Source organism: Vipera ursinii (assembly GCF_947247035.1).
Source record: "Vipera ursinii genome assembly, chromosome: 1".
Classification (NCBI taxonomy): domain Eukaryota; kingdom Metazoa; phylum Chordata; class Lepidosauria; order Squamata; family Viperidae; genus Vipera; species Vipera ursinii.
This window is the reverse complement of record NC_139512.1, coordinates 344,000,415-344,025,307: the sequence shown is the minus strand read 5'-3', so window position 1 is coordinate 344,025,307 and position 24,893 is coordinate 344,000,415. Positions and strand designations below refer to the sequence as shown.

The window sequence follows — 24,893 nt, the reverse complement described above, 5'->3', positions numbered from 1 at the left end:
GCAAGAAAGAAAGAAAGATGATAACTTCCTCAGCCAGCATCACAATGCAAGGCTTATACAATTATTTTCTTGGGAACAATTATTATTCAGCTTTTTTTCTTCTGTATTTAAGAGTGGACTTTTAACCAACTATCAATCTCATGACAAATTCCATCAACAGAGAAAACTAATACTGTCATAAAATATAAAGGCAGGAACACTCCCCAGTGTCATCAATACAGTAATCAAGATGGGGTACATTCTTCTGACTACGCTATTGGGACATTTATTATTGATTCGTATGCTTGTATATTGTCAACGCTGCTAACGTCGGATATTCTTGCTTTGACAAAAGAGGAAGAAGCAGCTATTTTATAGTTCTACTTGTGTATCACTTTTAGAGTTAAAGTTAGATGAAGATGGGAAGGGGAAGGAAGAATATGCATGGGGGGGTTTAGACATAATAACATAGCAGCAGAGCATTTTCAAGGTTGTATGTAATAAGAGGCCATAAGAACTGGCGGTTAAGCTAAGGAGGGAAAACTTACCTTTCAAAGTAAATGGTGAATGTGATTTATGACGGCTAACTAAAGGAGGTAACTATGCTTTAATATTATTGTGCTCAAGGGAAGGGAATCCAGATTTCAGCTTTAAAAGTATTGCCGATATTATATTGCTCTAATAAAGAATTTTAAGGTAAACAATGCCTCAGAGTTCTTTGAAGAGTTTGTCAGTGGGAAGCTTGACATATATACTGTCCATTTATCCAAGGTGACCTCTTAAAACCAAATTCAAGGCATTTTAGGAACAGTAATGAATTTTCAATCAGGTATGTCTTGCCCGCGAAAGGCTTCTTTAAGCCCTTTTTCAAATAAATAGGTGGAAGTTATTCTCCATTGTTGTTTTGTAAAAAAAACTATCATGAAATTTTGGGAATTTAATGTGACAATTTGTTGAAGGCTCATCAGATTCACACCATAAGAATCCATTGACTAAATGGAGTCATACGTTCATTTTGCCAATGCAGCAATTCACTTGCATAAACAAATATAATGAAATGAGACCTATTCCTTCAGAATACAGTTGGTTAAAAAGATAGTGTGTAAAGGCAGAAATATATACATACTTCAGTAAGATCTGTGTTAAGACAAATTTCCATTACACAAATATATATTAAAATTGTAATTATTTTATATTTTCTTTTTTCTTTGCCATATTCTTTCATTTGTTAAAACGTTAACTTTTAAGTCCTTTCTCTTTGACAATGTACAGTATCACCATCACTACTATTTTTGCTCAATAAAAGTAATAAAATATAATTTATTTTATGAAATAAAATATAATAGTCAAAAGAAAGTCTACACAAAGGAAACACACCTCTATATATAGAGTATAACACTTGCCCTTGAAAAAAGGTTATGACTGAATTTCACTAGTGCTTCGGTTATAACTGAAGGCTTCAAGGGGATACTGTACGGAGTAATGTGTTATTTTACCCTAGAGACATTAAAGAAGGCATCTGTAAGCAAAGCAGGTTTTTAAAGTTCTGTTGTTTCTTGGCTGCTTAAACAAAGCCCGATATGGTTCTGTAAAGAATATCCATGCTTTAACACTTCCATCCTATAACATATCTGTTGTCAGTTCATACACACTATTTTCAGCATTCTGATGCAAACCGACCTTGCTGTGATATTTTGCAATGCCAGCACTAGGCGACGGGTCACAATTTGACAGTTGTCCAGTTAGCATTCGCCATCCTCAATGTTTTTCTCCTGGCAAAGCATCTTGCACAGAATAGGTCATATTTTTAAAAAAAAAAAAAAAGAAAGGGGGGGGGCAGTACAAACCAATAAAACTCTTATCTGGATCAGGGGAAGGGAAGAATGGGAAACGAGAAATACCCTGACAAAAGATACTGAAGGTGACTAGCTTTTCATTAAAATTGCCTCCTGGAAGATAAATGTAAATTACGGAAGGAAGAAATGAAACTACATTTTTTTTTACAATATAAAACCCGTATCTTTCATTGTAAGGTTTATTGTGAGATAAATAGGGCTCTAAGATGGTCTCCCACCCGAGTACCCATCAGACTGAGATCTGCTTATCTTACTAAAGGTTATTCAATTCTGTGCCTTTATTTTAAGCCCTAGCCCCAGGAAACTACATTATTCTGGGATCATTCGACAATTACTTATTAAATTTATATGCTGCCCATGTCTCTGATAGGGCAACTCAAATGATGCTATCCTTTGAAATGGTTTTCAGAATAATTTGTAATCACTGCAAAATCCCCACTACAAATTCACACACTCGATTAATCCATAATTGTATGTCATAATAGACGTCAACTAATCCATGCTAACCCCATGTATATACAGCTTGCAATCAGGATGCCACTTCCAAATGGATATTCCAAGGAGAAAGGGGAAAAAAACAATTTAAATACACTTAAGGTTACTAAATAATTTCTGGGGTTGTCTTTTTTATTTTGTATTACATATCATCCCTGTAATTTTTTAAGCAAAGTACTTATTCCAGCAGGATAGATAAAGGTGAAGGTGCTCCAGGTCCTCTGCTGTCTAGCTGGACCTCAGAAGTGTCTTCTTGGTAGCAACTTCTACACATCGGAACATTCTTTCTCCTGAACTTTGATAGGCTTCTATCCATCTAGCCTTCCAGAAAGCCTTCAAAAGCTGGCTCTTATGTCAAGCATTGGGGTAGAACCTGATAAAAGTTATTATTGATATATGTGTGTGGTGTTGTTTGGGGAGGAGCTGGCAGTTTTTATGGTGTTTTTATGAGTTTTCTGCTTGCAAGCAGACCAAAGTTATGATCAATAACATGAGTGGCCCTGTTTTAAAATAAATAAAGTACACAAGCCCACATAATTTTTGATAGCTATCATTAATAAGAATCAATAAAGTGTTGAGATATACAAAACTTTCATATGGAATTAGTGCACATAGACTGTCCTTCTGTTCTTCCCTACAAAACCACACAATTGTAATACTTGGTAATTGGCAGCAAGTTTGATTATCAACGGGATAGCTATTATACTTAAGTGATGTAATTTATTTAAAACACCCACAAACACCTCTCAAGTTTTAAGAATTGGGGGGGGGGAGCCACAGAAGATGGTGCACAGGGAGCAAATGAAGCACACAATTGAGCAGGAACCATGCAAGGCTCACCTAAACCAAAAGTAAGTTCTGCTTCAAATACTATATGATTATACTAGAGCCCAAACCCTATGTTGTTTTCCAACTACGTTGTCCTTCATTCAGTTTTTCTACCCACATAATTTACCACTTAAGATTTCAGATTGTATAAAAAAAAGATTAACATTAACTGTTACCTGGAATATTAAACTGATAATATTCAGGGTCTTCTGATTCTTCTTTAACTGTTACCATCTCGAGCCCTGAAATAGAAACAATATTCCATTTACATGGGTAATTAGGAATCTAAATCAATGCTCACCCTCTGCTGTTTCATATGCATCAAGAAAATCAACACAGTCTGAGTTAACTGCAATTAACATGTTAAATCCTAAGTTTATGCAACAAATGGACACTCATCAATGTCAATGTTATAAAATAACTGATTATGTGCCATGAGGTCAATGCTGACTCTTAGCAACCACATAGATATTCTCCTTGAACTGTCCCTAACCTGATCTTCAGGTTTTCCAACAGTGCACTAATCCCCATTATAACTCCATTCATCTACCTTCCCAGAAAATTGTATGTTTTTTTTCTTCTTGACAATTATCAGATCAAACCCCATGCAGCCTATCACTCCATTTCTAAAATCAACCAAAAACAAAATATGTACATATTTATTTCAATCCAAGTAAGAAGCATGGATAGAAACAAATCTGTAAAATACCCATTTGAAATGTGCCAACACGTGCTGCAGATAAACCAGATATATCTAAGGATGGGTTAATACAAATCACTAGTTATGAGTATCAAAAATTATACAAACCAATGAAAGCTCAAGATTTTCCTAAATTGAACCACTGAACCACAGCCAGTACTACATTTCTTACATATTACAATGGGTAAGAACTGTTAGTCACTGTATTAAATATTATTAAAACATTTTTGTTCTTCACTAAGTTTTCCTATTACTACATGTCTTACAAATGAACTATTACCATTTAAATAATGTTTGTTGGTCTGTAGTGCAGTACATAAAAGACTCCAAGATTTGAAAAGGAAGATATTTTTCTATTTCTTATTTTTACAGTCAAATATTTTATTTTTACTTAAGCTTTTTTTAAAAAAAAATACAACAAAATAAAGATCTCAAAAGCATGTACTATTTCTGAAAAGATCATGTGTGTCCAGTCAACCCATGACTAGAAAAGAAATATTTGCCGGGGGGGGGGGGGTGTTGGTTTTTTTTTTTTAAAAAATCACATTTGCAAATCAGTATTTTAGCAATGGCCATAATTTTTATGGATGCTCTTACCTTAAATGACAGTGGCAATGAAATGCAGGACCTGAAGAGGCCTCAATTTCCCATGTGTAAATATTTCTTATAATTATTATGAAAGGTTAGGACCAAACCTTGTATTAAAGTAAATTCCTAGCAAAGAGGCATTTTCAAGATCCATTAGTTATAATATAAGTCATGCAGCCTGACTAGGCCAAGAAGCCCATTACTAGCAGTTTGGAAATGATTAAAAAAATTAATGGCTGCTTCATCTTAAAAATGCATATATTTTTGAGAAACTCAAATAAAACATGCATATTAGGAAAATGCACCTGATAATTTGAAGGAAATATTGAGGGGGAAAAGCTTCACAGCACTTCGACAACACAGATATTTGAACTTCTGCTCTTATGAACACAGATTGATGTCAATTCACACACTGCGGTGAACAATATCCTTTTAAGTACAAGAAATTAGCATTTTCAAAAGAAACAGAAATGCGTACCAGAATCTTCACTGGGCTCAGTCTTCACCTGAATGGAAGGGCAACTAGACAAACAGAGAATAGGTAATTCTCAGTGAGTATAATATATAATATGAATTTATTTTGTCATTGATTCAACTAAATGAGCTCTCACTAGGCTAACTGGTTCTCCAGGATGCTAACAGAAATGTTCCTTCCAGACTTCCTATGTTTAGAAGGCTTTGAAAGGGCCTTAAAATAGTTGTAGCAAACTTTTAGACAATTGCATCTGATGTGCAACTCAATCCCAAGTCCTCATTAGATTATTAGCATAAGCCACTTGTACGTATTCTGGCATTAAATTCAAATTAATTTTAAACCCTAAAATTAAAATATGTTAGGTTTGTTATGATAATCTTACAAATCTATCATTAACAGACTTGTAAATTACAGCTGAAAGACAGAAGATAAACACATATTGTCACCGTATGCTTTGCCACTGGAAAAAAAGTACTGTTGTACTGTTTATAGAGAACCTGTAGGGGAAAAAACACACACACACCCCAAAAAACACCAAAATGATTTATACCTTACACCTGGAGATGTCATCATGTGTGGTGAGTCTGAAAGACGGCCTGAAAAAAATGAATATAGAATATATATGGGAATGTAAAATAATACAGCTGATGAAGGAAAACTCATATTTTTCCTCTGTTATATAACTGTATAGATAGAACTATAGCATTGATAGCCCTTGATTGTGTTAAAAAATTATCTGGGCTATCCACTTTTATCCTTTCTGTAAATTCATTCAGAATTCAATCAGGAGAATTTTATACTCTCCCCCCCACCAAATTCCAATGATGAAGACTGTGTCATGGCAATGTTATTCAAGGCTTTATACCTTCCAAATTATCATCTACTGACAATCCTGATAGCATACATTCTTTCAATATGAATAAATAACAGCAAAATCTAAGAAAGAGATGTGTTGCAATGTGTATAAAAAATCACCTTTTAAAAAAACTGTCATTTTCAGGGTCTAGCAGCTACTTCAGAAGCGATACAGCATGCACATACATATAGGAATAGGAATATTCTTTATTGGCCAAGTGTGACTGGACACACAAGCAATTTGTCTTCGTGCATATATACAAATGCGTATACGTCTGTATATGCAGATAGCATTGGGAATAACTTGTGAAACAGCCAGGCTAACTTTGCAAATGACACAACTTCTTTAATTACCTGAAAAGAGGTGCTTTGCTAAATGCTTATGCACAAAGTCCTTCTCCCCCTCCACCCAGGCTTTCCACAGCCATACAGTTTAATGTCTGCAGTATCTGAGACAATATATAGCTTCTCAACAATAGGATTGCTTTACTATAAGAGAGTAGCAAAAATAAATTCATGCATGAGATGTTGGGGGGAGGGGGGTAGCCAAGAAAATTATTCTGGACTCACAAAAGGTTGAAAAAAAAATAGAACTTTCAATATTGTACACTACTTTTCAGGCATCAGGTTATGTCGAAAAAAACTACAGTAATATAATTACTACTAGAAAGAAAATGAAAATTTATTTTTTTACTTAGATCAAGTTAAAACTCACCTAAATGTTTCTTTGGCTCAAGGAAAGGCCTATATTAAAGAAAGAACAAATTCTATTATCCTACAAGATCCATTTATAAACATTATAATAGTATTAGGGAGTTCAAATCTTCAATATTTTCTCCCTATTTCCTACAACTACCTATAATATTACAAGGTTCATTTTGGACTGCAGAAGGAAGATGAAGGAATGATGGAAATAGTATCATAAATAAATATGTCTGATTCACAGCTGAACGGTATAATTTCTCTCTGTTTTGGAAAGGAAATTTCTACTACCAATTTCTACTATACTATTACATATTAATTTAAAGCTTTGCGGTTCTAATTTAAATGAAACCATTGTTCTTTACTAAAATGTTCCTCTTTTCCAATGCCAGGATCACTGATTTCTTGGAAGTTTCTAACTGCTATTGAATTGCCTGAAGAGAAAAAAATATGTAGTCATAATGATCTGTCCTCCTCACATAAGGATCCAATCTGTTCCCATATTTGGTCTTTTGAATTAGAAAGAATATGTTCTTTCTGGGAAGGGTTGCTTTCCAGGAATCTGTATAGGTTTACAAGGAAATCTATTTCCACATGGCAACTGCTGTCCTGCTAGAAAGTTAAATCACTTACTAACCCATATTTAGACTTTATTATGCAAAGTGATTTAAGGACATTTTGCTGCAAGCTCCAAGTATCTCGGGAAATAGAAAACAGAATTAAGTTTGCACCTTTTGATGACAAATGAGATCCCAGTTTTGTTCTCCAAAATCCACTTCAGTGTTGTGGCATCATAGCTGGAGGGATGCTTGAAAGCAAGTCCTTCTGGAAGCCCGTGTACTACCACAGCAGACGGATCCCTCTGAATTTTATCATACGGCACAGGAACTACCGTTGATTTACCTAAAGCTTTACCTAGATAGGAGAAAATCAATCTTTACCAATGGGGTAACATTTTTGTTTGTAAAACAACAAAACAATGGCAAACGTGTCCTTTTCTTTAATGCATGAACTTTTTTTGAAATAGAAAAAAAAGGTAAACGTTCCCCCGCACATGTGTACTAGTCGTTTCCGACTCTAGGGGCTGGTGCTCATCTCCGTTTCAAAGCCGAAGAGCCAGCGCTTGTCCGAGGACATTTCCTGGTCATGTGGCTGGCATGACTAGACACCAAAGGTGCATGGAACGCTGTTACCTTCCCACCATAGTGGTCCCTATTTTTCTACTTGCATTTTTACGTGCTTTCGAACTGCTAGGTTGGCAGAAGCTGGGACGAGTAATAGAAATCAGCCATTAATTTCATGTAGATGAAATAGTTTTAACTATTCACTAGTCCTTAGGTCTCCAGTGCAGTTCTCTTGATCTGGCACTGTGAATATAACTAATTATCCTCACAGACTTGTTTTCTTTCCTTTTTTTAAAATGTTTTTTAAATTTTAAAAATAAGAAGCTGGTTTACTTCAAAGGAAAGCCCCACCCTCTAGCATCATCTCTATTTATTATTATGATTGGCCTTCTCTGTGGCATCTCCCATATTATTAAACTCTCCCCTCAAAGGTACATTTACCCTCTGTGTGGTTAATAGTCCATAAGCATTCCAAGGCTTTATTATTTTAGTAAGCTTTGGCCCCTAGTTATCCTTTGTGAAAGCATTTATCCTCTATATTTGATTTTTTTTGGGTGGGGGGGAATACTTATAAATTTGTAATTTTGGAATAAGGCAGATAAATATTGTGTCAGTCAATAATTAATTAATTTCCAAAAATAGTTTGGAGCCTTAACGAGGCCTCCATAGGCTTTCTTCTTGAAAAAAACGCTAACAGTAAAAAAAAGGATTAATAGAGCAGCAGGGGTTTTTAGGAGGGAGTACCAGTTGAATCTGTGCATAGACAGATTGTAAGCACATTTTCTCTGCAGAAACTCAGCATATCTGCATATATTACCTACATGTATGGTTCTAACCAAGGTTAGTGTGTAAGGATTTGGTGGGTTTCTGCTCTCTCCTCAAATTGCATCTTCGTGTTTTTGTAAGCGGGTGGGAGATTTTGAATGGAGCAATCAAATTCAGTGTTTTTCATCAAATTTGCTCGTTTTGTTTTCATGCAGTTATCCTGCTGAAATCAAGGCAGAGACCGAAGGTTTTTTTACCTAAGTTTATTTCCAACATTCTGCTGATTTGGAAAGAATAAAATAAAAAGCATGCTCAGGAACTAATTCATTATGGAATTAGTTATAACGAGGTTAACTTTATGTACAATGTGTACTTTATTTATATAGGAATTTATAAAATGCTTTTACTGTATAGTTCTTAAAGGACTAAAGCAGGCTGCGTATACACCTGGTTAGTTAATTCCAATCCCATAAAAACGGACAGCAACTCACATTCATCACTTAATTAGAATTTAAATCACGCCTTCTATCTTGATGGTTTAACTGCCTTCCACAAATGAAAATCAACTGCATTTAAATCTAGAATTAGAAACATCACAGTTCTGCTCTGAAATTTGCATTTAAAATTAAATATGTACCGTAGCAAATACAGAAATAATCCTCCACGGACTTCCTGAGAGCTTCCATTTCTACAATATCCACAGTCATCTTGTTATCAAGAGATGATGATTTTGTCTTCTGCAATTCTATAGCTTTTGCCTCTTCATTAATACCTAGGAAGAAATTGTGAAATCTGACACTGTCCATAAACCTACTAATTTAAACCACGTCTATCCATATATTAAGACCTTTCTCAGACACCCACTTCTTGAGTTCGCATCATCTTGCCACAATAATAGCAATAGCACTTCAGCTCCACAGTGCTTCACAGCCCTCTCTAAGTGGTTTACAGAGTTAGCATATTGCCCCCCAAACAATCTGGGTCTTCATTTTATCGACCTCGGAAATATGGAAAGCTCAGTCAATCTTGAGCCGGTCAGAATCAAACTCCTGGCAGTGGGAAAGCAGAGTTAGCCTGCAATATTGCATTCTAACCACTGTGACACCATGGCTCTATAAAAATAAATGACATAAAATTAATTTTTCTCACACAACCAGCATTGTTGAATTAGGTGTCTAGGAATACAGTTGTTTGGGGAAAATGCATTATTTGGACACGCTACTTGCATTATGGGTTTGATGAACTTCTGTAAATTAATACTATGCAGTATATGTAATATATGACTAATTTTTAATATATAATTTTCAGAAGTTTTGGAGGGGTTCATTGAGAAAATATATCAATATTCTGTTTCTGAAGATCCATTAACTGGACATTTTTCCAATGTCCTTAATCATCCATAATGTAAGCATGTCAATTGTTTCCTACATTCCTCACTCATTCCGTTCTGGCTACAGTCCTCTGAAGACTCAGCACCATAGTTTGCAATTACAATAAGACATATTATAATGCACTACTTTCTGTTGGGGGGGGGGAAGTATAATGCTACCGAGTACATAGTCTGTTTCCTTCTGCTACAGAAAATGAGCACAGAATTTACACGAATGTTCTCAAAATAGCCCATCTATCTATTTACAGTATTACTAGACATAAAAGGAATGTTACATGAGCAAAAATATTTATGTGCAGATCCTAATCAATTGCACGAGTAAGTTAAGAAGTCTGTGAACAATACACTTCTGATTCAGACTTACAGTACTTCACAAAATCCTTCTGAAAATCTTTTCTTGTATTGACAAAGGCTCTTCCTCTCTCAGTTCCCACCACAAATACATCTGTTTCATACACAGCAATGCAGGCAACTTCTGCCTTAGACTTGGCAAGCTCTTTGCACTATAGAAATAAAAGGTTGCCATTTAGAACTGTAACAGCAGGACCTAAAGTTTAATATGAAAATGTATTATACTCTTTTAATATTTTTTTTCCTCTCTGGCACTGCTTTATTTTTTAAAACCACAGCTACAGCCTATTCTGCAAAGACAAAACCTTTTCTCAGAAAAAAAACTTTCACAAACTGAGTTATACAAACAACACGAAAGTGTTCTGGCAATAAAAGAATATGATTGTTCACAGTATTGCTGTAGGTACTAAATCAGATTTACACAGTATTCCTCTTTATTCACTTTATTGGTTTCTTAACATCAATAATATAGTAAAAGGTAGAACCATAATTAATATTTATTTACCATATTTATATGCCCACCCATCTCAGAAAAAATGTGACCCTGGGCAGCATATAACAGTGAAATTTATAAAAACAGCCTATTTTACTGAATAATGTTATAGGCATTAATAATGGCAGATCTTAAACTGAAATTTGAAAATTAAATTTAGCCACTTCCAATGGTATTAGAAATTCAAGTCAGCGAGATGTCACACTACTGATCTTACATGATCTCATGGTTCTTTAGGCTTCTGTTCTCTGCAACAGAGAACCAAACCAAAGCCGGGGGACGCTTCAATCTGCCTCCGGAAGCTGGATCGGGGCTCCAGAGGCCTGGAAAAGGCCTCTACCACCCAGATCTATGGCCGCAGAGCGATTTCGCACCCCACCCTGCAGCCGATCCGTGCTCCAGAGGCCTGGAAAAGACCTCTGGAGCCCAGATCTATGGCCACGGAGCGATTTTACGCCCCCCCCCCAATGGCCAGATCTGGGCACTGGAGGCCTTTCCCAAGCCTCCGGAGCCCAGATCGGGCCACTGGGGGCCACCAAATCGCTCCATGGGCATGGATCTGGGCTCCAGAGGCCTTTTCCAGGCTGTGGACGCATCCCCTGGCCTCAAATTGAAGAGACAGATCTTTTCCAGGTGAGGCCTGCGCAGCAGGAAGGGATGGGGAAGCATGAGATATCTTAGTAGATCAGGGAGGCCTTGGGGACCTGTTCCATCACTAGGTCCTCCATGGCCTTCCCCACCCTGAGATACCTCATGTTTACTTAACGAGCAGTGTGTATTTTAACGAGGAAAAGAGTGATCTCGCTAAAGGAACGAGATTCACTCTACAAGTTTTCTATTTACAAGTAGAATGGGCAGGCTCCATTACACTCATAACTCAAGGACTACCGGTACAATTCCTAAGGGCTTTCGCTTAATCAGTGGTGCAGACTGATAATCTACAAACCAAATGAAGGAGCCTAATCACTTGCCGCATTTCTAGCAAAGACTCATGCAACACAATGGGAAGCACTCTGGAAGATTCAAAGTCCTTTTCAAACATTAGACTGGTTATATGAGGGTCCTGATAAGGATTGATTATTCATATTCACATGCCTATGTAGCAGAAACAATATGACGTTAAGTAAAGGCACCAAGTAAACCTCCCAAATCTTATATTTTCACTGCCAAGTTTGAGAGATTATGAAAGCACACTAGTAAAAGCATGTAAGAAGTGACTATCATTTAAGATGTCAAGAAGGATGAGAAGGGAAATATTTTTCTTTTGTTTCTTGTAGCCGAACATTTTTGTTTTTCAAACCACATCCAGTTGGAATGAAAAAGGTGCTATACAGGAAAAGTCAAATACTGTTGGTTTCTGTACTGAGTCAAATAAGTAACTCTGCTTCCTAGTTCTCCCTCCACTATGCAATGTTAGGAAACTATCAAATATTCCTAGTCTTTTTTGCAAATGAGCTGATTAAACAGAAACAGATGAACATACATAATAGTCCCTGGAGATATAAGCCCTGTGGTAGAAGTCACAGTATAGCAGGTTCATATTGTATCTTACCATTGATTCAAGGGCTGACATGAGAAAGGTAACCACCATTCTGCTTTCAGATGAGTCCTCATCATGGCTGGATGCTGCTGCCATTGCTGCTTCAGCCATTTTTGCTACAAAGAAAAAAGAAAAAAACTGTGCTACGAGTCAAAATCACACCTGACATAGAAATTATTTATCCTCCTGTAAGACAAAGAAAATCACACAGAGAAAAAAAAATCTGTGAGAATCACATTACAGAAGATGATTTGGGAGAGGAGCTATGGTTTATTAATGCAAATCTTAAGTCACCCAATAAATTTACTGGAGCAGGGACAATTACCAGTTGAGCCACTTGTTTTCCAAATCATTCCCCATTTTTCTGAGTGGATATTTGGAAAAAAGGATTAAAGGTAAAGGTAAAGGTTCCCCCGCACATGCGTGCTAGTCGTTTCCGACTCTAGGGGCCATGAAGCAGTTCTAATCAATTTTTGCCCTAAAAATACCCTGAAATAATTACCTTTCAGACTTTGCATGTCATTGTGATAATTTAAAAGCTATAGTTTAAGCTTTGATTTAATACTCTATGGATTATTTTTAACAAGCAGCCTAAATAAAAAACAAAAAGGTTAAATGAAAACTCAAGTGTTGAAAAGTTGGTTTATTATGGAAGTACAAAATTAGGCGTAACTATTTACAATTACAGTACCAGCAAACATCAAATTACCTATAAATTTTTTGAAAGTTTCATCTTTTTCTTTGTTCTTGGAAAAAATAGATATATTGGTATGGTGCCTGATAGCTGAGGATTGGCCGGGTCTTCTATTCCTGTGGATAGGGAAGGTGATCGGAAGGAAAGTTGAGGAAGGAGTAACTTCGTTGGCCTTTTTTTCCTTATATATGTCATGGTAACTCTTAGAAATTTCATGCATTTCCAGATATACTTTTCCAAAACATTCTAAATTTGGATCCATGCTTTCCAATTCTGATAAAGTTTTGTTGATGTCTGAGAAAATACCATTCAATCTTGGATTCCTCTTCTTCTTCCACAACCCTTTGTGCTTCCAATTCTTCCTTCAGTTCAACTAAACCTTCATTTGAAAGCTCTCCCTCAGTGTTGGCTACTATTTTTTTCACATCTTCAGTATCAGGCACTAAATCAAAGAATTTTATGAAAGTCAACATTTTATTTTCATTTGGGCCCAATCTTTCAAAATTATTTACAAGAAATGTTTTAAAACATTATATCCAAATACTTTAAATGCATTTCACATTTAACATCCTGCCATGCTACTTTGACATTTCTCTTACGATGGAAGGATAGCGTAGCCTTTCCAAAACTCATGCAGTGTTATTCTACTATCTTCCATTGCGGCTATGGCTTTGGCAAACAGTGTGTGTGTGTGTGTGTGTGTGTGTGTGTGAGAGAGAGAGAGAGAGAGAGAGAGAGAGAGAGAGAGAGAGAGAGAGAGAGAGAGAATGCCTGGAATATCAGGATGGCTCCAATTCACAGGTTGTAGGAGAGGGATTATGTTTTTTGGTAGATAAAACTACAGGTAGTCCCCGACTTATGACCACAATTGAGCCCAACATTTCTGTTGTTAAGATATTTGTTAAGTGAGTTTTGCCCCATTTTACAACTTTTCTTGCCACCATTAAGTGAATCACTGCAGTTGATCAGTTAGTAATTTGGATGTTAAGTGAAACTGGCTTCCCCACTTTGTCAGGTCGCAAAAGATAATCACATGACCCTGGGACACAGCAACAGTTATAAATAGGAGTCAGTTGCCAAGCATGTGAATCTTGATCACGTTCATGGAGATGCTTCAGAGGTCATAACTGTGAAAAACGGTCGTAAGCCACATTTTTCAGTGCTGTTGTAACTTTGAATGGTCACTAAGTGAACTGTTGTAAGTCGAGGACTACCTATATATCTGAGTGGAGATCATCAAGATTTGGGGGATGCCCAGGTGCACTATCAAGGAACAGAATTTCAAAGAGAATTTTCTTTTGCAAGCAATATTCTTTTATTTGTTCTATGAAGCAATTTATAAACTAATCCTTGAAAAGGAGACGCATCAACTACTTTCCAACTAGATCGATAGGCAGCAACAATGGGAGTTATATGATTTCTTGGTCAGAAATACTTCAGCTTGAATCTGGTGACATTTCTGCCCAACAAAAAGGCTAATCTATCCCTAATTGCTTTACATCTGGACATTGCTTCGGCCTCTTTGCGTATATAGGTCTGCTCTGCCATTTTCTTCCAGTATACTTCAGTTTCACGCATATGGAACATCTGTCCAGGAAAATAGTTCCCTTCTGCTATGTTATCATCGAGATCATCCAGAAAATATTTGGCAGCTTCTTCATCAGTGCTTGTAGCTTCTGCGTGACTTGTGGTGTGGTAATTAAATCTTCACTGAAACCACATAAACCAACCATGGCTGGCAATGAATGTTTCGGTGTGCCTTAGCCTGAATGATAAGATGGCTAATCGGCATCCTTTTTCTATCTGATCTTTGATTCAAAGTCTAATGAGTTTTTCAGTTTGTGAATGAGGCCTTTTCACTCTTTTATTGTAACTTCTTTCATTCCTAGTAATCCTTTTATCATCTCTCTGATCCTTTTCTTATCTTTCAATAGTGGGATAGTAGAATGGGTCAGTTTTCTTCTCATGCTGTAGTATTCACCTTCTTCCTGGCATCATAAGCTTTGATGATCTTCATCTTAAAATTGAAACTGATGGCTTTCCTTTGCTTCCTGCTATTTTTTTCAGTTGACCTGAGTTTCTTTCTCTTTAAAGGCATCTTGGTACAGAATATAAATGTGCGTAAACAAATAAATAAGCAAGTCAAACAAAGTATCTTCACTACTTTTCTTTTAACAGGTCATCAAAACCAAAATCATAATGTTCACACTATGATTTAGTATCCTTGCTATATAGTTACACTGACTAAGTGTAGATACAAAACACAACCAACCTATTCATGATATGATTTACACTGTGGTGTTTTTTTTTTGAAGATTCTGATTACTGTACTGCCTTACTCCAGTAAAGACAAATCTTGGTTGTTAAGTCAAGGATACACCTTTGTGATGGCATCAACACAGTCAATCTTTTTCTGCAGAATGCTCCCACAGTGGATATTATTCACTGTTTTTTCAAAATATTACCTAGCACTACTAAACCAATTCCCCATTCTTCCCTCCCTTGATGAGAGCCAATGTGGTAATAGGGGTTAAGGTGCTGGACTAAGATTGGGGAGACCTATGTTCAAGTCATAAAAATTTATTGGCTAATTTTGGAGAGTCACTCTCTCAGATCAGAGCCTTGGTGGAGCAGTAGGCTAATGCCTCCTTAAGTAACACCAGCTGCCTGCAATTAGTGCAGGTTCGCATCCCACCAGGCTCAAGGTTGACTCAGCCTTCCATCCTTCCGAGGTAGGTAAAATGAGGACCCAGATTGTTGGGGGCAATTAAGCTGACTTTGTAAAAATGCCGCTGGGGGGGGGAAAGCCCTAATAAGCAGGCATATACATCGAATGAAGGCTATTGCTAAGCATATTGGTTTGTGCTTAAAATTGTAAGCCGCCCTGAGTCTTTGGAGAAGGGCGGGATATAAATGGGATAAAAAAAATTGCTGCTCTGGGGATAAAATGAAAGGAGATCTCCATATAAATCACCCTGAAGTCTTGGAGAAAAGTAAGTATATGATTTTAGTAAGTACAGATAGTCCTTGATTTATAACTGTTCATTTAGCAACTTTTCAAAGTTCCAACTAACAACCTGGATTCAATGTTCTGACAGCCAGCACTCAGTCACCTAATCCTATTTTGGCCACTCAGAAACCATCCCGCATGTATGGCCGTTGGTGGCATCCCATGGTAACATAATCGCATTTTTATGACTTTTATTTTTACCAAAAATTGGCATTTACTTCAGATTTCCAACAAAAACTGTCCTTTGTGGACAATAGATTCATTTAATGACCATAGCTTTGCATAACAAACATGGTGATTCACTTAACAGCTGGCAGAAAAAAGTCATAAAATCAGATCAGTCACATGATGGCCTGTTTAATGACTGGCATGACTTAACCACTGTAATTTACTACGAGGACTACCTGTTAACAAAATTAGGGTCTGCACAATACTTTGGATAATAATTCAAAATATTTCAAAATATGAAGCAGGACAAATATAACACCTGTGATTCATTAATGTACCCATGTGAATTGCAGATAGATACTGCATTCCCATTGTTATATTCTGAATCATTCTTCAGATTAAATCCAAAGTCTTTGTTACCATGCTCAAAGCAGTAACATTGACAGTACAATCTATTTCTTTCTATAAAATTGTAAGATTCATAATCATGAAAGTTTTTAAGGCAGTATCAATAAAAATGCAGATTTGCCATCTTCCATCAACAAATACACATCAATATATATTGATACCCCCGTACATATACCATTTTGAGAAATACTCATTTTCAAGTTAATAAAAGTCCAGTTTGTATGTTCATTATAAGAATTCTACACAAATGGAACCTGAAATTTAAAAAATGTATATCTGAAAAGTGGTATTTTATACACAAGGCAAGTTGGAAAAGTATTGTTCTGGGAGATTAATGATATTTCTAGATTGGGAAAAGGGATTAGACTTTGGTCCCTCAAAGTGATCAACATCAATTCCCAAGGGTTGATGGAACAACCCAAGGTTCAATATTATTCCTAGCATATTTGCTTAAGTAACATTTATGAAATTATTTTCATATAATACAGATAACCCTCCACTTGAAACCACAATTTGGACCAGAATTTCAGTCATTAAGCAATGTAGTCATTAAGCAAGTCATAACTAGACCCAATTTTACTACCATTTCTATCAGAGTTGTTAAATGAATCTGGCTTCCCCAACTGACTTTGTCATATGCCAGCTACGGAAATCACAAATTCCAATCACATGACCACAAAATTCTGCAAGATGCTAAAAGCAAGCCAGTTTCCAAGTACTCCAAATGTGCTCAAATGTCTGCAGGGACAGTGTGAGGGTCATAACTTCAAGGATGGATCATAAGTCACTTTTTCCACAGTTGTCTTAACTTCAAACCATTAAACAAACAGTCATAAGTCAAGGACTACCTTTAAGTATTTGGAGTCAATAAACAAGCTGAATAATGGTGAACTGAAAGTTTGGGGACCACTGGGTTAGGCAATGTAATTCTTATTGTGAAGTGTTATGAGTGCTAGATCATATAAATAGCCTAATAGTATACTGCTGCAAAAATCACCATCCTGTCATCCTGCTAATAAAAATGTTTGAAAACAAATATCCTTCCCTATTTTATTGCATTTACTTCTTAATATTATGCATCGTTACTCAGATATCCCACTTAATTATCTTTACTAACAAAAACCCATGGTTAGGACCGCAGCCTCTAAATATAATGAGATTTGTTTCTAAATAAATATGCTTACAATTGCTCTTTTAATCCTAAGCATCTCTTACATTACAAAGTGAAGTCTTTCCAATTGGAACAATTACAAATACAGTGAAATATATGCATATATAATTCTACTTCCCACTTTTGTGTTTTGATTTTAAATAATTGTACATACTATATTTGAAGGCTTCAATATCTACAAAGGATGTTTCAAAAACAAGCAACATATATTTGGAGGAAAAAGACTTACTAAATAGTTCAGACGACATCAATACATCAATATGAGGTAGAGTTTATGGTTTCAATGAGAATTACACAGCTCCATATTCAAGTTCCTATGGTACTTCACTTAAAAGTAGACTGGCTATTTTAGAAGAGTAGGAATAGAGGCCAAAATGTGTGATGCCTTAAGCTCCCAGAGGAAAGATGTGATATAAATGTAATCTAACAGTAAATCTTGCTAATTCACAATACTATGTACTAGGTGCAATAATTGTAGCCTAGCCTCTATCTAAAATACTTAAGTAAACGGAAAATCTTTCCCAACCACTCAACTGAATAAGGTAAAATGTGCCTCTCTAAGAAAAACTCTAAAAGGCAATTGGAAGAGAATCTCATGTAAGGACTTAGCAACTAATGCCCTTAGGACCTTGAAACTTCAGCCATTTTCTGCCAAGCGTGGCCTGAAAATTAACATTAATAAGGCTGGAAATCTAACTTGCTCTACCACATTTCTATAGGGAAGGACCTCTGTGAAGAGTAATCCATTTAATCTCAGTAGCCTCTAAACATGTTTAAAGAACAATGCTAAAAATACATTTTAAATGTATTTTCTTTAAAAAAAAGAACAGGCATTTAAATGTTTAATAGAGTCTGCAGATTGTTAGAGTGACATATTAAAATATCTGTTAAAGCTATTTCAGGTGACAAATTTTCATGTACCTTTTAAACATTCCTTTATTAAAATGCATATGCAAATACAACAAATAAAAACCTTACGTAACAAACATACTAAAGTACGGCTAGTATTTAGATTGCAGATGATACCACTCTAATGGCAGAAAGTGAAGAAGAACTAAAGAGCCTCTTGTTGCGGGTGAAGGAGAGTGCAAAAGTTGGGATGAAACTTAACATTAAGAAAACCAAGAGCATCCGGCCCTCTCAATTCTTGGCAAATAGATGGGGAAGAAATGGAGGTAGTGACAGATTTTATTTTTCTGGGCTCCAAGATCACCGCAGATGGGGACTGTAGCCAAGAAATTAAAAGATGCTTGCTCCTGGGGAGGAAAGCCATGGCAAATCTAAACAGCACACTAAAAAGCAGAGGCATCACCGTGCCAACAAAAGTGCGTATAGTCAAGGCTATGGTCTTCCCAGTTGCAATGTATGGCTGTGAAAGTTGGACCATAAGAAAGGCTGAGCGCCAAAGAATTGAGGCCTTTGAACTGTGGTGCTGGAGAAGACTCCTGCAAGTCCCTTGGACTGCAAGGCGATCAAACCGGTCAGTCCTAGAGAAGATCAATCCTGACTGCTCTTTAGAAGGCCAGATCCTGAAGTTGAAACTCAAATACTTTGGCCACCTAATGAGAAGGAAGGACTCACTGGAGAAGAGCCTAATGCTGGGAAAGGTTGAGGGCAAGAGAGGACGACAGAGAATGAGGTGGCTGGATGGAGTCACTGAAGCAGTAGGCGTGAGCTTAAATGGACTCCAGAAGATGGAGGACAGGAAGGCCTGGAGGAACATTGTCCATGGGGTCGCGATGGGTGGGACATGACTTCGCAGCTAACAACAACATAACAAGTATTTAGATTAGATAGAGATCTGGGCAGCTCTCACCCGGATGGTATTTTAGGAGGCCTTAAAGATCTGGCTATTGTACCAGTGCCTCAGGGTAGGGTGGATGGAACCTCTTTGTTAGATGTGTTTATCACGTGCTACATGTTTGGATATTAGTCTGGATTGCTGAGTTATTTTTATTAGTGTCTATTTATTTTGTTCTAGTTGTGTTATTTTTATATTGTGAGCCACCCAAGGTTGTCTTGGATTTGGCCAGCAAGGAAGTTGAATTAAATGCATAAAATAGAACACATGGATTACGCCTTACCAAGACTATGATAGATGTCTTATCTTTCACCCTAAGTAAAACAACATTCAGTTGAAAAGTATGCAACCTACCTTGGTGAAGAGAAACATATTTTGCATACCTAGTTCAAGAATTTTGTGCACCTTCGCATGTGTGTGTGTGTCCTTGAATCAGTCTTTTGACTGCTGGAGACTGCCTGGACTCTTCACTGCAGTTTTCTTGGCAAGGTTTTTCAGAAGTGGTTTGTCACTGCCTCCTTCCTAGGGCTGCAAGAATGAGTCGCCCAAGGTCACCCAACTAGCTTTGTGCCTAAGGCAGAACTAAAACTCACAGTCTTAGCCTAATACCTTAAGCACTATACTAAACTGGCTTTCAGCCCAAGGAATTAGGGCAAACCAATATTTAAACAGAGCTTGTGGAATGAATACAATTCTCAGGTTTAAAGGAAAAAGATGAAAGACCAGATCTCCAGAAAATAAAAAGTGCTATTTCAGAATCCTGAGTGTAAACAGCAAACCTCAAAACTTATCTGATCTTCTAATAGCAAAATCTATGCTCCAGCCAGAACAGAAAATGTTTTGGAAGGCCCCTTCTCCATTTGGATTTAGAGCACTGAAGCATTTAAATAACATGTATTAAAGTATCAAGGGCTACATCAAAGCATTACAAAAAGAAAAAAATGAGGGGGGGAGAAACCCATTTAGTCAAGTGCATTCTTCAGAAGACAGGTTTTTCTTTAAAAAACCCTGCTCTAACAAAGACTATATGTGTTCCCTAACATCACAAAAATAAGTGTTTATTCAAAGCATACTGCTTTCATTGATGTCAGGTGGGTGGAAGGAATCATGAGAAAATTCAAAGGTTATCTTCAATCAGACAGAGGAAAAGGAGAAAAAAGAAAGAGAAGAACCAGGGATCATAACAAAAACAAATTAGTACTGCTCATCCCTTATACTTCTGGCAAGGTAAAAGAGGAAGGTCAGCTGTGTTTAAAGTTAAGTCATTTCCCATTAACAGCACTAATTTGGAGACACACCAGCAGTAATACTCCTTTATCTGCAAAACTGAGGTTTGGAGAAAAATGACAGGGAAATGAGAGAAGTGTGATTAGCTCTAAATTTTCAGCATGAAAAGATCAAGATCATATATAAGCAAGAAGCAGCAATTGGACTTCTGAAGGGAAATGCAAAATGGTGACAGTGGAAAACGAAAGTTACCATGGAAGCAGGGATGAAAATTTAGGCAACAAGATTTATATAAACTGGCATAGATTGTGGTGGGGTAGCAAAGGTTTCATTCAGAGGCTTTTCCTAAATAAAGCAATAAAGAAAAAAAGATATACCATGATTCATTGAAACATTTGAGGACTGGAGGTATATTGGGTGGGTGGAAAGGCCCATTCTGATATTTGATAATTTCCATAGCCAAGAAAAAAGAAAGGTTCTACTCAAACACCATAAAAAGGAAAGAGAAACAAAAAAGTACATGAATCTTCCAAATTGGAAGAAGATTAAGGGCAACTACAAACCTATTTAGAGAATTGGGAATAATATATGTGGAAAATGGAACTTATTTCTGTATGATTATTTATAGTCTTTAATCTATATAATCAGGCAGTGTCTATGGAACTTCGCTTATATTTAGTTACATTACCATTTTTGCCAATACACGTTTTTAAAAATTACATAGAATTGACTTCTAGGAAGTGAGAAAAAGAGAATCATATTACTTATCTCTTTGCATCCTACATATTGGGAAAACCTTTCCATCGGAAGATAAACAATGTAAAGACAGTAGAAAAAAAGAGAATTATGGACAACTTAGAGGGGATATAAATTATTCCCATTTAATTAGTTTTCTGCTTTCAGAACTAAATTACTGAAGAAGCTTATGGTAGCCCACATTTATGATTCGTTCATATCCAAAATTGGTAGCTTTTGTTTAAATACACTAAAAACTCTTACATTTAAAAAACAAGATGATTATGAAAAACTGAATGGGCCACATCTACTTTCAATAAAGGAAAACAATATAGGAAAGCAGCTTTTATTTGGCCACTGTAAAATAAGTGGGTGAAGAAAAGACACAAATACACTGGGAAATAAATGTTAATTTGTTCTTTTCTTCCTGTCTTGGGAACAAAAATATACATGTAAGACATTTATATTCAAATGTTCTCTTTTCAGTCATGGTCTCATTTTGAGACCGTTAAAAAAAGTTTTAAAAAGAAAATACTAAAGGACCACTAAACAACCATTCATGGTAAATGGTAGCAATACTTCCCCGTTTTACCTAAAATGAAAATGTTTCCTTTGGCCCTTTCTCAAAATAGGTATTCAACTTTCCCTCTGGAAAGTTGGCTGAAGAAGCGTTCTCTGGACAAGGGAGCATGAGTTTGAAGAAATTTTAAAAATGTCTCCCCTTCTTCTCCTGTCCCTATGGCAAAAAGGCCAAGGCTTCAATGCTGCTGCTGATAGTAAAAACAGCATAAATACTAACAGATAGCCCCTCAGCCAAATTGGCCACAAAAATTCTCCTACAATAAGAAAAGTGGATATGGAAATAAAAGGAATGAGGAAAAAGTAAGTACATTCTCCTCCATTTCACATCAATTTTTTTTACCCAACTGCCCAAGAGCAGATACATCTCTTTTCCCATATAGAAAGAATTCAGTCTAGCGGTCAAGGCATCAGGCTGAAACCAGGATACTGTGAGTTCTAGTCCCACCTTAGCCATGAAAGCCAGCTGCAAAACTTTGGGCCAGGCACCCTCTCTCAGCCCAACTCACTTCATAGGAAGAAGGAAAGGGTACTGTATATGTTTTCTGCCTTGAGTTATTTCTAGACATAATAGAGTGGGATATAAATAAATAAAAAATAACTAAGGAAGTTTACCCCTTATTAACAGGAACTTAGGTATGTGAAAGAAACACTGATTTTTTTCCTAATTTTTCCAGCACCTGTTTTTCAAGGGCAGAGGCGATCCTTTGTTGATTTTCCAGAGGGAACCTAAATAGTCCTAATTTTGCTTGCTTCCAATAAGGCAGCTACACTTTGATGCAAATGCAATATTATTAATTACAATCACTAGGCCATTGGGGGAGCTCCTCTGTCAATTTTTCTGACGGTTTTGATTACCTTAACTCCTTTCCAAAGGAACAGCTTCTGAATAATTTATATTAATAAATTATTAGCACTAATACAAATAATTTATCTTTACTTCTATCCCCAATTTTTCAGAAACAAAACCTTATTGCTACTGTTTGAAATCCTTGCATGCTTTTATTACCATTTTCCCAGGAAGGACAAGCAGTTGAAACTTTTATGCTTAATGTTTTCAAAACATTCCCCCTCCTGAACAACAAGCAGCATTAGTGGGAGAAGAGTCAAATTTTATTTATTTAATTTACCTAACAGCATGGATCCCACTCTTTAGACAGAAAGATTCATTGAGTAGCTAACAGGATTAAAATGCATATAATAACAATACAAAAATCCATCATCCTGTTTTTACAAAGTCCGTAACAAGAGAACGAAAACAGTATAAAAAAACCATTATACGTTCAATAACAGGACTATCCCAGACTTTGAAAATTAAATCTGCTCAATGGAAAATACAGATAGTAAGAAGTACAAGGGGAAACATCGTCCGTAATATTTTTTTTGATGAGAATACATTCAAAAGCGGTAAAATGAAAATGGGAGAAGAGCGACGGCCAACTAAACACCTACGGTCACCGCGGTGGGGAGTCATGAAAATCCTTAAGATTTTAAAATAAGAAAATTCGGCATGAAAAGCAACGATATTCGTTTCCCAATAAGGGTTTTTGTTGTTGGGGTTTTTTTTTGGGGGGGGGGGAAAGAGAGACAGAAGATTAAAAAAAAAGTGGAGCAAACCTTTCCCCACTGAAATGGACAGAAATAATAAAAATAATAAAAATAATAAAAATAATAAAAATAATAATAATAATAATAATAATAAAGTTGGAAGGGTGGGAAGGAAAGCGAGAGGGTAAGAATGGTAACGATAACTCCGATGAAAGTATAGCGATCATTAGGCAGAAATGAATTAAAGTGAATTGCCCGCCCCCCCCGCCTCAGTCCCTGTGGAAAAGGGAGGGAGCCCATTGTGAGGCGAAAGGGCCAATTAAGTTCCTCGCATGCGCCCCCCCGTCAACAGCGCGAGGGAGGGGCCCTCTCGCCGCCGCCCCCCCCTTTCACGCGCCTGTGGAAAACTGTCTGAGGAAGTTCCCCTTCTCCTCGCCCCCCCATGTGGGGGAGGAGGAGGGGGAGCGTGAGGAGGAGAAAGAAACCGCTCGTTCCCCGAGGCCCCCTCCTCGCCCCCCCCCGGACTCTTCCCCTCCCCCACTCACTCTTCGCTCCGGAGTCGCGGGGGAGGGGGAGGAGGAGGGGGGGGGAGTAGCCCGTCCCCGTCCCTCCGCGCTTCCACCCTCACGAAAACAATGCAGGCCGCTCAGCTGCGGCTCCGGGGCTGGCCGACTCGGCTCTCCCGCGCTCGGCTTGCTTCTTCGCCTCCTCGTTCCCCCGCTCAAGTCTCGGGCGGCACGCGGGCCTCGGCTCAACGGCTTACCCTGAACCCAGAACCGAGCAGAAGATTGGGGGGGGGAGGAGGAGGAGGTTGAATAGGGCGAGGGTGGGCTTTTTTCCTCTTTCTCTCCTCCAATTCGCCTCTGCGCATGCGTCTTCTCCGCGGGTCTACTTCGGGCAACGTAGTTCTGCCCGAGCCCCTCCGAGCGGCAGGCAGGGAGAGGGAGGACTACCACTCCCAGAAAGCCTCGCGCGCGCGGGCCGTGCTTGGAAAGGCTACGCTGGCCTCTTTTTCTTCAGGACCGGAGTCAATGAGGAGTGGGAGGGTGGAAAAACATGGCTGTGCGTAGCTTGAAGCGGCTGGGGGTGGGGGTGGGGGTGGGGGAAACAGACAACCGTGGTCGGGGAAAGACTACTTGCAGCCCGGGCAGCTGAGTGGACCTGCTAAGGCCTTTGCAGCTCCTTCTCACGGGAAGAGCGCCCAGCAGGCTGAAAGGCGCGGGTGCAAAGGAAAGGAGCGGGGATGGGGCTGCAGCCCTCACCTGAGGCGTTTGTGTATGTTTTAAAAACCTTTGCTGGATGGACAACAAATGAACAGAACACACACACACACACACACACTTTGCACACCTTGTTTGTGAGGTGAAGGACCTGGCTTACAGAGATACACACGTGTCCCACCCGCTTCTCG

General features: G+C 37.6%; 1 protein-coding gene across 4 annotated transcripts in view; it reads right to left on the bottom strand.

The window, feature by feature from the left end:
- GTF2I (general transcription factor IIi) overlaps nucleotides 1-24,356 on the bottom strand; it is a 76,710-nt gene extending 52,354 nt beyond the window's left edge. For 3 of the 4 annotated variants that reach the window (XR_014490826.1, XM_083349396.1, XM_083349398.1), the window contains exons 1-9: nucleotides 24,028-24,356; nucleotides 12,154-12,257; nucleotides 10,122-10,260; nucleotides 9,005-9,139; nucleotides 7,210-7,393; nucleotides 6,492-6,520; nucleotides 5,472-5,517; nucleotides 4,925-4,968; nucleotides 3,335-3,400 (exon numbers count right to left, since the gene is read on the bottom strand). Coding sequence is in view for 3 of the 4 variants with exons in the window: in XM_083349396.1 (XP_083205522.1) it covers nucleotides 3,335-3,400; nucleotides 4,925-4,968; nucleotides 5,472-5,517; nucleotides 6,492-6,520; nucleotides 7,210-7,393; nucleotides 9,005-9,139; nucleotides 10,122-10,260; nucleotides 12,154-12,252 (742 nt within the window). In the remaining variant the exon portion in view is untranslated. The remainder of the gene's footprint in view (nucleotides 1-3,334; nucleotides 3,401-4,924; nucleotides 4,969-5,471; nucleotides 5,518-6,491; nucleotides 6,521-7,209; nucleotides 7,394-9,004; nucleotides 9,140-10,121; nucleotides 10,261-12,153; nucleotides 12,258-24,027) is intronic. The other variant, XM_083349397.1, reaches the window with a different exon arrangement.
- Nucleotides 24,357-24,893: the final 537 nt, after the last annotated feature.